At 38.6% G+C, this 15,000-nt stretch overlaps 1 protein-coding gene across 3 annotated transcripts in view; it reads left to right on the top strand.

Moving 5' to 3' along the window:
- Positions 1–15,000, top strand: part of SIL1 (SIL1 nucleotide exchange factor) — a 500,357-nt gene that overhangs the window by 47,922 nt on the left and 437,435 nt on the right. Inside the window, exons 1-2 of one of the 3 annotated variants that reach the window (XM_044069011.1) lie at positions 1,041–1,060; positions 4,922–5,033. In XM_044069011.1, coding sequence (XP_043924946.1) covers positions 4,950–5,033 — 84 coding nt within the window. In that variant the 5' untranslated portion in view covers positions 1,041–1,060; positions 4,922–4,949. Of the gene's footprint in view, positions 1–1,040; positions 1,061–1,417; positions 1,524–4,921; positions 5,034–15,000 lie in introns of those variants that run through there. The other 2 variants (XM_044069010.1, XM_044069009.1) reach the window with 2 other exon arrangements.

Genomic DNA, 15,000 nt, shown 5'->3' with positions numbered 1-15,000 from the left:
TTTGGGAATCTGGGAAAATCCTAGTCTTATTACTGGCAGTGATATAAAAGTTAGCTGGGAGGTTGGTAGGTTTAGATGGATGAAAAATCGTAAGTTTAGTTTTATTAGAGTTGAGAATGAGTTTAGTTTGTTGGCCCTGTTTCAACATCAAAGATGGCTTTTTGTGTGACTGTAAGAAGTTGCGTTTTTGTGGATGCTGCACATATGATGGTTGAATCGTCTGTGTATTGTATGATAGATGCTTGACAGGAGGCAGTATTAAGATCATTTATGAATATGCTGAAGAGGAGGGGCCCTATGATTGAACCCTGAGGGACTCCCAAGTATAACAGGAAGGAGTGGGGATAGATCTTCCTTTCATTTCACAGCTTGCTGGCGGCTAGATAGATAACTTTGAAAAAAGACAGCATCAGGGTTGATATTAAGATTATTCAGAGTGGGCAGTAACTTAGGATGGGAAACTGTATCAAATGCTTTAGACATGTCCTAAAAGATTGAAGGCACTATTTTACTATCCTCTCTGAATTTATTTATAGTATTAGTGAAACTTAGAAGAACTGTAGTAGTGCTATGATATGGTTGGAATCCATACTGTGACGATGAGAGAAGATTATTGTTTAGAAGGTGTTTAAGAAGTTGAAAGTGGATACATCCTTCCAGAAGTTTAGAAAGTGGTGAAAGTCTAGCAGTGGACCAGTAGTTTTAGTTCTATTGAATTGCCTCCCTTGTGTAATGGTGTAATATATGCAGTTTTCCAAATACCTGGGACATACTGTTCTGCTAGAGCTTTTTTTAAGTATTGACACAGGGAAGGCAATAACAGCTGCTGTTAATTTTAGATATTCTGCTAGCAAGCTATCTGCTGCCAGTGAAGTGGGTTTCAGTTTCTTTAATAGTTTTGCAATAGTTTGTTTTGGCACTTTCTGAAATGAGAATGCATCTGCAGTATTGCTTGGACTGTTGGGTGTTGGCATTGTGGGAGACTTGCTATTCTTAGTCGGTGATAAAACACTTTCAGTGAAAAATATGTTAAGTTGTTCAGCAGTATTTGTGTTATCAGGTAAGTTTAGGGGGGGGGGGGGGGTTGTGGTTTGGCCAGGATGAAGTATCGTCTTGATTGTGTTCCAGAATTTTTGTGGATTCATTCTGTATTTCCATTGTAAATTAGAATAGCAGTGTTTGTCTAGATTAATTTGATGTTTGGCACGGTTTCTAAGTTGCTTGTAAATTAACCGGTTTTGGAAGGATTTATTTTTAGCCCAAGTTTGCCATGCTTTGTCCCTTTGTTTTGGGAGGGTATGAGTCTCATGGGTTAACCATGTTGTGTAGCTGGCTTTGACTCGAACTATTCTTGGAAGTGCAAGTCTGTTTAGAATAGTAAGGAAGGTGTCACTGAAGTGTTGCACAGCAGCATCTAAGGGGAAAAGTAAGGAAGGTGTCACTGAAGTGCTGCACAGCAGCATCTAAGGGCAATCGCTAAAGATGGGTCCAGTCTGTTTTTTCAAGAATATTAAGTAGAATCTGTAAGTTCACATTTTTCTTATTATGAACTTGGCATAAGTTGATTAGTTTACTGTGATTTCTCAGTAAGTAGGTTCCAAAGTGGTCACTTAAGTGATCTGGGAGACACCTTGCTAACAAATGTTATCTAAGAGTTTTACTAAAATGTTATGTGATTTTTATTTTTTTTTTCACTTTATTTAATGGGCATTGAATTAGTTAGATTTTATGCATCTGATGAAGCAGTTGTAATACTGCGAAAGCGCTTATGCCTTTGCCTGTTTCCTGAATACATTGTTCTGGTTTTATGACAGCTTGGTGTTGCTTCATTTTACTTCTTGTTGGATTTAGTAATACTAAGTTTACAGCTTGTAAGTTAAGCGTGTTCTTAGAGAATTGCCACACCACCTTCCTTTTTGTTTTATTTTGATTTACACTGCCACATAGTTGGGGCAATGCTATGTGATGTCCATTTCCTGATTGGATGAAGATTTCTTTTTTTAATTCACTGGTGTTTGTTTAGTGATGGGCAGTGACCTCAAAACAGTCACTGTGGGTCTCTCCATTCTTGGAAATTCATGCAGAATAACAACATGACTACCATAAGGTTAAGGATCGGATATTGTTTTTTTTCCCCCCACTCAGCAGGCTCAATTGCATTGCTTGACCCTTCACAGAAAACCTGCCCTGGTGAACCACTGAAAAGTGCGATATAAACAGATGATGGTGCAGTTACCATGGTGCCTCCTCTGCAGCCTCTGTCTTTTCAGCGGACTGCTGCAGTGTATTTTCACCACTTGTATGTGTGTATTTACTCATTAGTGTGAAGCCTGTACTCCTTTTATCATGTCTAGAGAATTATCTTTAAGGTTCTTTGTTTCATCTAATAGCTGCAGCAGCTTTTCAGTGGTGGTCTTATGGTTGTCATTTCATAATGTGGTTTATAACAGGTTAATAAGCTAACTAGTCCAAATCCCTTTTTCATACTCATTCTGTGCAGGACGTGGGCAATTCTGCATGGCTGCACCCTTAAAAATCCATGGTTTGTGCCATCCTTTTATAGTGTAATAGAGTTTGGGTGTCCATTGCCCCTTAACTGCTAATTTCAATGGGAAAAATCAGTAATGTTGTATGTGGTTAGCTGCATTAATTTCCATCAAAATCTAGTACATCAGACAAGAAACACAATGCTTCCCATTGCCCTCTGTTACCTTTTGCACAGGAATAATGGGGCTGGGGCCTAGGAATCAACCACGTAGACTCAAGGTAGGCAAGTTGTCCTTAAATTTCCCCTGTCAAGAATGATGTTGGCTGTTGGTTTAATTGTTGTGATCCGACTGCTGCTGTTCTTTTGCTCTTGTTTGGGTTGCATGTGTGGTGTCTGCAGTTTGCTGCTTTGTGCAACTTCTTTTCAACCATTACACAGCATACATTGCTTTACAGCAGTTATGAATGCCTTTCTTTCTTTTTGAAAGCTGTGAGACAGTATAGTAGGTTTGCTGCTGACTATGAGTGAAAAAAAAGTTGCATTGTATTATTTTCTGAAGCTTCTTCCCTGTTGGAGCACTAGTAGTGCTTTTGTTATGAAGAGGTGGGCGAGTGGCTCATGCCAGAAGGGAGGGGGAGGGAGATGGAGAGATTTTTCCACTTTCAGGGGAACAATGAACTGTGGGTTCGGGGATGAGCTGGCAGTAGGAAGGTGAGAGAGGCGTGACTTTAATCCATTATACTTGTGTTTGTTTAAAGTAAATGTAACAAGCAAAGTTACTCATTTGAACAGTTGATTTGTTTGAAACATACCTGTCATCCATTATGCAGATGACTCTACCCTGATATGCTCCGCCCCCTCTCTGACACAACTACAGGCTATAACACAACAATACTTCCTAGAGGTAGAATCCTGGCTAACTAACACTAACCTCATACTGAACCCAAACAAGACCAAATTTATGCTCTTTCTCCCCACCAAAACACCCAATCCCTCAGCCACTTTTCAAACCCACTCCTCCAACAATGCAATCATAAACATCAGCTCACATACCAAATTACTAGGTGTCACAATTGATAGCAAGTTAAACTTCAACCTACACCTCTCTCAAACCATTAAAAAAACACACACCTCAAACTAGGCTCTATTTACCGAATTAATCCTTTCCTAACTAACCAATGTGGTCTAAGCATTGCTAGGACTCATCTCTTATCTACTGTTCTCTATGCTTCTCCCATCTTTACAAACCTTAACAAACTTGAGTCAGCCTAAAATAAAATAGCCAAGTTCGCCACTAGCTCCCCATGTAGGTCCCACCACTGCTCTGCCCTACAACAAATAAATTGGCTGGAATTCCCACAGCAACTAACCTATACCTAACTTGTCTTTACTCACCAACTAATATACCAGCCAAACAGAACCGCAGGCCTACAACAATTAGTCCAACCATGTACCAACACTTGGCAAATCTGATCCTCACACAAAACACTCCTCCAAGTATCTAAAAGCAACAACAAAGCCGGGGACGCCCTCTACTCCCACCGCATTTCTAAACTTTGGAACTCGATCCCTCAACACATCCTAAATGCTACCAACTTACACCATTTCAAAACTCTGCTCAAAGACCACCTCAATAACAACTGGCTCTGCTACTGAACCAAGCTAGGCTAATACCACATCAGCCCACATCAAATTTCATCCTCTAAATTTTATAGTCTCTATGTATACCCCACTCCCACTTGTTAACACCACCTATCAACTACCTACAATAAGAGTATAATTTGATAATTTCTTTTGTGTTTTTTTTTTTTTTTTTGTAAGGGTATACAAATGTAGAAGTATTAAAGTATACTCAAATAATCAACTAAAGATGGACCCCTGCCCTCAAAAAAAAAAACATAAAATATATATATATATATATATATATATATATATATATATATATATATATATATATGACTTTACTAGATTGTAATAACTGTCTCCTTTTCACTAAAGTGCCTTTTGTATATTGTACTTTCTTTATTGTCTCTAGATAGTTCTGTTAAATTCTATGCAAAACCGACACTGTACCTGTCAATGTTGTTCTTGTATTATTGGAGCTTTTCTTCCCGAGCCTCCGCTGAAAATGGGTTCACACCCAGACAGACTATCCCGGTCAACAGATAATAAATAAATAAGTTATTGTACCTGATTTTGCAGAATGTCCTTGATTTGGTCGACCTGTCTTTTGTTACGACAACAGTGTGCAACCAGTTTCCTACGTTCTCTGGTAGAAATGCTGTTTGAGTTGCGGGGTCATTGTGCCTTTAGCCAAATAAAGAGCTTGTGCAGATGGAATATGGGAGAGACTGTCTGCATGCACAAAGTAAGTGTAACTATGGAATTAACACTTGGATTGTATTCATCTTTGTTTTTTTTTTCTCATTTTAGTGCTTTAAATACAAGTTGCCGTACAGCCATGGGTATTAAACACATCAAGGTTATTGGGCTGCTTTCTCTGACATACTGTGTCATCTCTTTAAGTGCTGCTGGTTCACACCAGGTTAGTGTCACTCTTCTTAAACTAGTAAAACAAAACAGAAATGAGTGAGAAGTTATAGCTATATCTGACACGCATGTTTACTGCTGAGGCTGGTAGAAAGCTAGACTGGTGGTGTACAACTGTGGCTTTGCTTTGCACAAATATTACAGGACTGAACAACTTTTGCTGGTTTGGAAAAGAAAGCTTGACTGTTTTACAAGTACTTTTAATGCTCGTTGGTAAAACTGCTGCACTGCTTTTGGAATGGAGCACAGTGTTAAATTTGTCTTTATTGCAGATGTTGTTGAATTATGTGATGGGGTTACATCGTGGTAGTCTGCCAGTGGATGATGTGTTAAAAATCTTGAGGTGTGTCCATGGGTACTCTAGCTCTTCTAAAGAAGAGTTAGGTGAGAAATGGACTGCTTTGAGACGCAAGGAATATGATATGTCTGTGACACAAATTACAACTGCCTTCGTTTTTTCTTCTGTTTTTACCCAGTTTTGTCCTTTTATTAATAAGTTTGTTCTCCACTTACATTGTCTTTATGCATAGGGTAATGATCATTTGAACCTATTCTGGCAGTGCCTTTATACTTCTTTAATATATTCCAAGTAACACTGAGAGTGAGAGCATGACTTGAAGCATCGGTTATCTAAAAAGTTTATACATTACAGTATTGTGGCCAAGAGGATGGGCACTTCTATGTCCAGATTTACAGTAATACTAGCTAGGTGATACTTCCAAAGTTAATCTAATTAGAGGACGACATTAACAAATGGTTGCATTTGCTCAGTCCCACATACCCATTTAACATCCAGAACTGCACAAAATATTCTTATTTTGTAAGGTACCAATAGCGCTGCTGGAAGGAGTATTTTTTTTTTTGTCAGCCTTCGCAGGGCAGTTATATTGGATTACTTTGATGCTACTTTTTTTTTTTTTTTTTTGAGGGGAATATGACTCGCTATTTATTTAAATTACAGACTGCTTCATTTTAACATACAGTGAAGGTATCGGTAACTACAAGGTACCCTTTTTTTGGCTGCAAAAATCCAGTTCCTTATACAAGAATAGGAGTAATGAACAAGGTTCAGTTTCTACGGCACACTGTCATGGCTCTGCAGACAATAGGCTGATAACTGTCCAACTAAAGCACATAATCAGAGTTTCCATAATCCACTTCACTGTTGTTCACATGTTGCTGTTTCCTAATTAAGTTAGTTTGTGCTGGTCTCTCTCCTACCGTGGACAGTGCTCAGAAAACCCTTTCCTTCCAAGCTGCAGAGGCCGTCATTTGTTGTTGCAGCTATCTACTGGACTTCTGTCTTCCTCCTGAGTACTTGAAGCTGAGGTTACTTCTTCAGTCAGTGAAGGCTTCTGTACAGGGTTTTAACTTGACCTCAGGAATACTAAGGGACATTTCATGTCATGCGCAGTTTTCAATTCCAAAAATGTTAAGTAACTTGCGCATGCTTTTCTCCAGTAAGTGAGGCCACATTGTCAGTGCTGTCTTATATTACAAGTTCCAGAAATGAAGTTGTCTTGTTTAGGCAGGGACTGATGGCATTATTACCTTCTGTGTTGATGTTTATAGCTCTGGAGACAGACCCCTACTGAGTCTGACTTTACCTTGCTGGTGCCCAGTTCTGTCTGCACTCATCCCATCCATTGTAGGCTTATATTGTTTCTGTTTGTAGTCCTCACAACTTTACTTCCTTTATTAAATAACCCTAGCTGTCTTGCACTGCATTTAGGACTGAACCATAATATATTTTCAGTTCGCCACTCCCTAGTTCCACGTCAGCCACTGCCATACAGCGATTGTAGTGTCATCAAGACTCCTACTACCACCACATTTAACATTGTCTTTGCTGTCTTGTTTCTGGCTAGCCTGTATTACCCCCTTCCATTAGTACATGCATGCTCTACCTATCTGTTAAAACTCTCATGCCTTGGCCGTCATCTCTCTTCTTAGACTCTGCACCCCACATCCCACCACACTGTGGTTAAACCACTAATAACGGCTAACGTTGAGATAACCTCGTATATGAATTTCTGCTATAACTTCAAAAAGTACACTTGGATACCAAGAGCTAGATCATGGTCAAATGGGGCCATAGGCAGAGTAGTGCACCTAACCCCCCCCCCCCCCCATCTAAGCCAATATTTCTTTATTTGGTCACATCTCCCCAGTTACTGTAAAATACTGTTCATATTTCTCAGAGTATATGCTACTACAGTCTTAATGTGGAGTAATCACGGATTTGGATTTAATTAAAAAATAAGTTTTACAGCAAAAACATTTAGGGTCATTTGCTAAAAAGAAAAAAAGAAACATGCTTTTGCACTGAAAACTGTCTCTGCATGAGCAACAGTAAACTGCTGTACCCTTAAAACTTACATGTAGTTTAATGGCTTGTTTGGAGTTTTTTAAACAAGAGACAATTGGATAGTTTTCCTGTTAATTTCCAACCTGTTTGGTCAGCCTCCACTTTGACAAATTATGTGGCTTGCAGCTAACATATGCATTATGCAATTACAAATTTTAAATGGACAAAAAAAAATCCACAAGTCTGTAGGGGGTCCAGGGATGAAAATCATGTAAAACAAAAAATGAAGCAAAATGCTGCCTTCTTTCAATTTAACAGACTATAACTTCTTTCTTGAATTAGGTAAATTTGGGTGTTTTTTGTATTTTCAAATAAATTTGTTTGCCTTTTGATTTTTGTCGCATATATTTACCTTGAATACTTCCATTTGGAATAATGACGTTTAAATGTGAAATATTCACCCTAAAATGTCTGTCATCTCTTGAGAAATTAAACCTAAGAAAAGTCATGCCTCTCTGTCTTGCAGCGTACTACTGGTGATCTGTTTACCAAAACCAAATCGCAATGAGACCAGAAACTGACAGGATTGTGCTACACCCTCCAAAAACTGTGATGTTTACCATGTACAACCACTCTAAAATGGGGATTCGAAGATGACTTCACAGTAAATCTACAACAGGACATTAAATGTCTGTGAGACAGGGAGGTGTAACTTGTAATGTCCAGAATATTGAGTGTAAATTGTCAGCATCACATCAGCCCGACAATGGGAGTGTACACATGCACTCTAAACACTGCATATGAATAAATTATGATTAAGTACACAGAAGCCTCAAATGTATCTTAAGAACCCATAAACACTTTACAACCAGAAACGTCTCTCATATGTAGTGTATTACATAGGTCTCCTGATGATTGCAGAAAAGGAAATGTGCAGCTGTATGTCATTGTACCAAAGCAGTAGGGACAGATCATAGCAAAACAAAATATATGTCTGGGGTTAACACAAAATCAAGCCACACTTGGAAACCCATAAACTAGACATTGTGTGGTGTGGCAACCCTGAAATTATCTTGGTAACTGGTTGTTGAACTGTACATGAAACAGGTTCATACCTCAGGGGTCCGCTTCCAGATGTACAATGTTTGATATGGCAGTGTGCATAAGAGTTACAATGTCAGTGCGCTTACTCTTACCAATATGCATGAAGCATCTAACAGCTACTTTGACTTCACAGTTCCCTTTTTGCTAAGGTATGCACCATGTAAAAACAAACAGCAACATATTTTTTTCTTGTCTGCAAAAATATTTATAGCTTCCTAAGCCTGAATATAGTAAAACAGTTAGTGGAACAGGTTAAGAGGTTCAAATGTTGGGGGGGGGGGGGGGGGAGAGAAGGCTGAATGATGAGGGTAAAGCTAACACCAGAGGGTTGTGGGGAGGTTTGCTTGGTTGCGTATCCAAAACCTCCCTAAGGATGGTTAAGTAGAAATGTTGAAGTCTCCCTTAGACAGAGGTGTAATTTGTAGACCATCTTCTTTAAAGGGACACTGTCTTGTTACTGAAATTACATTTCTACCTCGGACTGATGCTGAAAACAGTGCCATCCACTTAGTTTATCACCTCCCTGTTTGTGACATCAGTAATGATTTCTAACAGTCCCGCCCACAGCATTAGATTTCTGCAAACCTGTATCCCAGTCCTCTTTTACTCCCCTGTGGAGTAACACACTCAGTGCTTTGGTTCCCTGTTTCACATGGTGCTCCGAACTTCTTTCTGAATGTTTATTTTGTTTTTGGACCAAGACAAAAATAATTGGTGGGTAAAGTCCCCAAAATAGGGACACGTGTGCTTATAAATTTAAGGTCTGGTGTTATCCTACATTTTCTGAAGGATGTGTAGTCCAAAACTCAAATACTGGTCATTAGTTAGTAAATTCGATCCTTGGTGATTTGCCTTAAAAAATCAGAAAACCACAAATTTTATGAGGAACAGACTCAAAATGTGAGACGAAAATCTAGACAGTTGAGACGCATGATCAATCTTCCTGAGCCGATCTCACTGCTTACTCCAGTAAGATTAGAAGCTCCAGAGATGTTTTTGAAAAAAAAAAATTGTATAAAATGTTTCCCCAAATTGCCTGTGACAGTAGTGTAGCTAGGGTGGAGAGGGAAAAATGGAGTCATCCAATGACAATCTTGCAATACCGGCTTTTAAAAGCCAGTATTAGATTTGTGATCAAACCTGAGCGCTTTTGTGCTCTGTGTGTTGTCCAAACTGTAGCACCTGCTGCTTGTTACATTGCAGCAAATAGTTTGCTACAGTTTATAAGTAAAAAAAAAAAAAAAAACTTATTCGTTTTCTACACATGTAGTAATGAGATCTGTACAGCAATTGATCAGTAGCTCAGTAATATGACTGGTACAAATCCCGTTTCAAGTTCGTCTTGGGTAGTTCAGACAAGCTGGGATGTCTCCCGTTGCTCATCGCACCAAGCATGAACACTAGCATTTTGTGTACAAACTACAATACAGGCAGTCCTAAAGCTGAACAAAACAGACTTCAAAGTGTTCCGCAGTGACTTTTTAAAATACTTTTTCTGTTGGTTTATTGCAGTTGACTAAGGCTATGAACGCTAGCAAGTTTTATCTTGTAGTGCTTATTTTGATTTCCTCAATATCAATTTGCCTATTTTGAGACTCTGATGAGTAAGTTAATTAATTAGACAGTATGCCTGTCCAGTTAATAAGTAAATTAATTAATTAAATGAGAAGTGGGAAATCACAATATCCCAGACAGTAATATCTGCTTTCTGTTGGTCAGCTCCATCAAGATGTTTAAGCCTAAATTAAATCTTGTTCTTACTCTATAGTCTGTTACATATTGTGGAAAGCATTTGAGTCTTGTATTATAATTGTGATTATACTGAGTACTAAAGCGTACAGCTTCTTAATGCAGTAACCCTTCAGTTTTTTTCTAAGTTTGATTACCTTTGCTCATCAGATTCCTCCAGTGACATTAACATAGACTTACTAGACCGCAAAATATCCATGCCATCCACTTCGTAATGGGATGGAAGACTTTTTTTTAGTTCCGTGGTAAAATAGTATTAACCCTATGTTTTTCAGACAAAATCCAATCTAAACAGACATGCTGTGTTTTTGTTAGTTATTAAGGCATTAATTGCTATCATATAGCTGTTTTTCTTATTTATATCCATATTCTGCAATAGTTAAAAGATGCTTCCAAAGCATTCAAATCTTTTGTGCTGCTGAAAGGTTCAGGTTAAAGAATTTGTTATACCAAGGACCTTGCCTTTATAAATCAGGTTGTTTCAGAGCGTGTATATCCTCATCTTTTTAAGGATGTCTTTCATTTATACTCCATTGAAGACTACAGCAGCTTCTGTCCTTATTGACAGAGCTGCATCATGTAATGAATTTTGAAGGGGCAGTACCTTTACATTGGGAGTTTCTAGAGGAATTGTGTGTGTGTGTCTTTTGGCTTTTCCCAGTTAGGGGTCGCCACAGCGGAACTCCGGTCCGCTAACGATTGGTAGTTCATTTTTACGTGCCGAGTTACCAGCCCTGATGCACAACCTTCAACGAAGGTACGCCCATTCACGCTTGTCTCGACGCAGAAGACGCTCTGGCTGAGAATCGAACCGGACAGCGTCTTACTGTTTCTAGAAGAATAAAAGGTGTAATTCTTCTGGACAAGGAAATCATGAAGAGTGTGATCATTTTCTAATACGGTATATCAAAATACTAATATGACATGAACCCTTTAAAACTTCCGAAGTCTGTCACTTCCATTTTTTTCATAAATATTAAATTTATAGCAATTTTTCTGTAGAATATATTATGCATCTCATCAGTTTTACTTTAATCTTCATTCACCTAATTTTATCGATGTTCCATTATGCATAATCACTTTTCTCTTCCGTTGGCCTTTTTCCTTCCTAATGCAGTTCTTATTGTTTGCAAAGAACTACACTGGAATGACAAATCCTGAGCTCCATTTTTTTTCTTGACAGTATGCATCCACTCATATGGCAGCATCGTTTGCTTTTCAAAGTACTTGGTATTCCCTCATGGTTCTACTCTTCAAGCACTTATAAATTGAATGTGTCCTAACAGTCACTGTTTCTAAGAATAAGCTGCTTTAGTACTTTATATAGCTTGTCTTCTTTGAAATTGTCAGTTATGCCATACTGTGATAATTACTATGTCACTATAAAATCCGTACAATCCCTGCTGTCATCCTTGAGGCTACCATAGTAAAAAATAGTGATTGTTCACCTTAAATATCTGTTTTCATGCAAGATTAGTAATTAAAATGTGACAAAAATGTTTCTGATGTAGTGATCCTTTCATTCACTGTCTACTTTACTTTTAGAAAGCTGTACCTCCTGTCCTACAACTAATATGAAATTATGCTTTCATGAAGTAGACTATAGTTATCATAAAATATTTTTTTTTTTGCACTGGACCATAATTAAAGTTTTTCCATAACTACTCCAGCTGTATAACAATATTGATTTATCAGTTTCGGCGCTGGTGGAGCCAGGAAGGGGGCGTGGCCTGCTTGTGTCTACCAAGGAGCACAGAGGGAAGTACTTTTTCCCTGCGAGAGACCAGGGAAACTTCCCTTGGTTAAGGCTGAGGACGAGGCTGCTTGCTAGCCACATCTCTTCAGAAGTTATTGATGTTGACCACAGTCAGCCCATTACGTGACTCCCTTCTCCTGCCTAAGCCAAACTTGCCAAAGAAAGAGCATGAAATAAACACCCTCACACCTGATGAATGTCTGAATGGTGGCAACTCCTTGAACTCTTGTGGTTGTAATTACGAGTGGATGGGCCAATTGGCTGTAAAGGGGCTGATTAGTATACACTGGGGGAAATGAGTGCAAAACAATTATCAGTCTGGCAATATTTTTTTCATATTTTACTACTTATTCAAGTCATACATTTAGTATAAACTACAAAGCTGTCTGCTAAAAGTACCTGTTAATTCTTAGCATCATAGGAGTTACTAGGCTATTGGCCCTGAGGCCCTTATAAGGGTAGCCAAGAGTTTAGCCCATGTTTAGACAAATCGGCACCCATTACCCCTGCCCGGAAAGGACATGGGTGGAATCTCAAGGGTATATTTTCTGTTTCCTATCCAGTTGTCCAGGATGCGCTTTAAAAGGGGGTAAAGAGGTACTCTGCTTGATGTGGAGAGGGAGTCTATTCCATAGATGAGGGAGTATCTGGGACACAAATCTGTCCCACCAACAAGTCTTGTTGATGTCACAGACCAGGTTGAAGCCGCACGTGCGGGTTACTTGAGTGGAGCTTGACTTGCGTGTCGTACCTGTCATCTGAACAGCTTTTTGCAGAATGTCCACATTTTTGCCTAATAATTCTGGTTTGTTTTTCATATAATTGTGGTTTTCTTGCAAATTAGTGACAAATCATGTTTAGAATATATTCTATAACTGACTGCTTTCATCCTGTCCTAGTGATACCGCGATTAGCTTATTTTTATATATTTGACTGGCAACTAATCATTTTTTTATGACTAAAATGACCAGCCTAATGTAGATACTGTAATTTGCACTCTGCTTACTGTAAGTAGTTAGCTAACATATAAATTGCAATCTTCTATTTGGGACTTATTCATTCATGTATTATTTATGTTGGCTGTTTTTTTTAAGTGACTTTGTTTTGAGGCATATGAACGCGCACACACAGGCAGCAGTTTATGTAAATTGCTAACACACTATTTAATTGACACCAGTTCTGTCAACTTTATTTTGTCGAAATTGGTGTTGTGAGATTGCTGTAATACTGTTGTTAGGAAATATGGCCTTTACTCCATATTGTCCATCTCGAGTTTGAACACACTTACACAGCAATGGGATGCAGGGAGGGGGGGGTGTTGGATCTGCCCACCTGCAACAACTTGTTTTTCTTCAGAGTTGTTTATTTATTTTATTTATTTATTTTACATTTGTTATTTCTTTTTTTGGCAATTTGTATTTTTATTTTTTGTCAATTAAATGTGCATCATCAAAATGCAGTAATTTTGGTCAAAATACAAGTTAGTCAGATTGGAAGTTTAGTGGCCTTTTCACCTAATAAGAATTATGCAGTCGCTGAGTTTACATGTATAGAAAGAGAGAATGGGGAGAAGTATTTCAGGTAGATAGTCCCAGGGGTGTGTGTGGTGCCGAGTGGTTTGCCTTACCTGAATAAACACTTAAAACTATATGATACCTTACTTTTGAACTGCATTTGAGAAGTTCAGTTATTTTGTTTTGAAAACAATGTGTAATCAGCAGAACTTTGTTTCTGAATAATTTGTGACTGACGGAATTGCTTTCCACGATTTCTTGAGTGTAATACAGTAAATGAATTAATTAATTACTAAGAGAGAGGAGAATCACCCTACGCGTTTTGTTTGGGCAGGGTTCTCGTTGATTTGTGTTTTCGAAAGAGGCATACTGACGGTGGCACAGTAGATAGTGTCACCTCACAACAAGAGGTTCCCGGTTTGATTCTCAGCTGGGGTGCTTTCTGTGCGGAGTCTGCATATCCTCTCCTATCTTCACATGGGTTTCCTACAGGTACTCCGTTTTCCTCTCACATTCCAAAGGCATGCAGTAGGTGGACTGGATACTCCAAATTGGCCATAGATGTGACTGTGAGTGTGAGTATGTGGTGTGGATGAACTACCCCATCAGGGCTAGCCACTTGTTGGTGTACACCTTGGCTGTAGATATTTCTTCTGTTCAAGTGACACCCCAGCCCCGTGTGCAAAAATGGGAAAAGGGCTTGTGGATGGATGGATTGAAGTAATGGCGGGGCATATTCTAGTTGGAGGGTATTCGTACCAATAGCTGCCCTTCCTTCAATGGTATGCAGCTGTGAGATTTTTTTATGAAAGCTAAATAGAGTAGGGTTGACTTTTTTTGTTTTCAGGTTAACAATATGGTGTGCCATAGCTAGACCTGGAGTAAGAATGATATCTAGGTACTTGAAAGTGAGAGCCCATTTTAGAGGTTGGGGAAGGTTGTTTATTCATCTTCAACCAATGTTACATTTTTTGGAGTGTGTTTTGTTGTTCCTACAGCATTGGTGCCATAGTTGGTTAAGAAGTTTGTATGGCAATGTCATCTGCAAACGCAATAACATTGAGATATAGTGATACATTAGTATGGGGATAGGGAGTTGGGATATCTTACTTAGAAGGTTCTGTGTGACAGGTAGCTGGATAACCATTTTAGGTTGGAGGGACCAAAGCTAGAGTATGAGGAAGAGTTAAGCGGGAGAGTTAAATTTAACCTACTCAAATGCTTTGGATAGATCAGTAAAGAAGGGCACCATTTTATTAGTGAGTAGAGTATTGCTGAGTATATGTACAGCAGTTTCGATGTTTCTATTTTTAATGAAGTCCAGATAATGGAAGAGGAGAATATTCTACTAGTAGAAGAAGGTGGCTAACTGACTGCAGACCATTTTTTGAATTTTATACAACCACTAAGAACAGTCCCAAAATCCACACAACAAAAGAAGAAAACCAGTGAATTCTTGCTCTTCCATTCACCAAACGTAATGTAATGCCACAATAAAATTCTCTTATGTTCACCAAACATGAATTAATGC

This window comes from Protopterus annectens, chromosome 4.part0, assembly GCF_019279795.1.
Source record: "Protopterus annectens isolate FY-2018-M chromosome 4.part0, PAN1.0, whole genome shotgun sequence".
NCBI classification, from domain to species: Eukaryota; Metazoa; Chordata; order Ceratodontiformes; family Protopteridae; genus Protopterus; species Protopterus annectens.
This window is presented reverse-complemented; position numbering and strand designations above follow the sequence as displayed.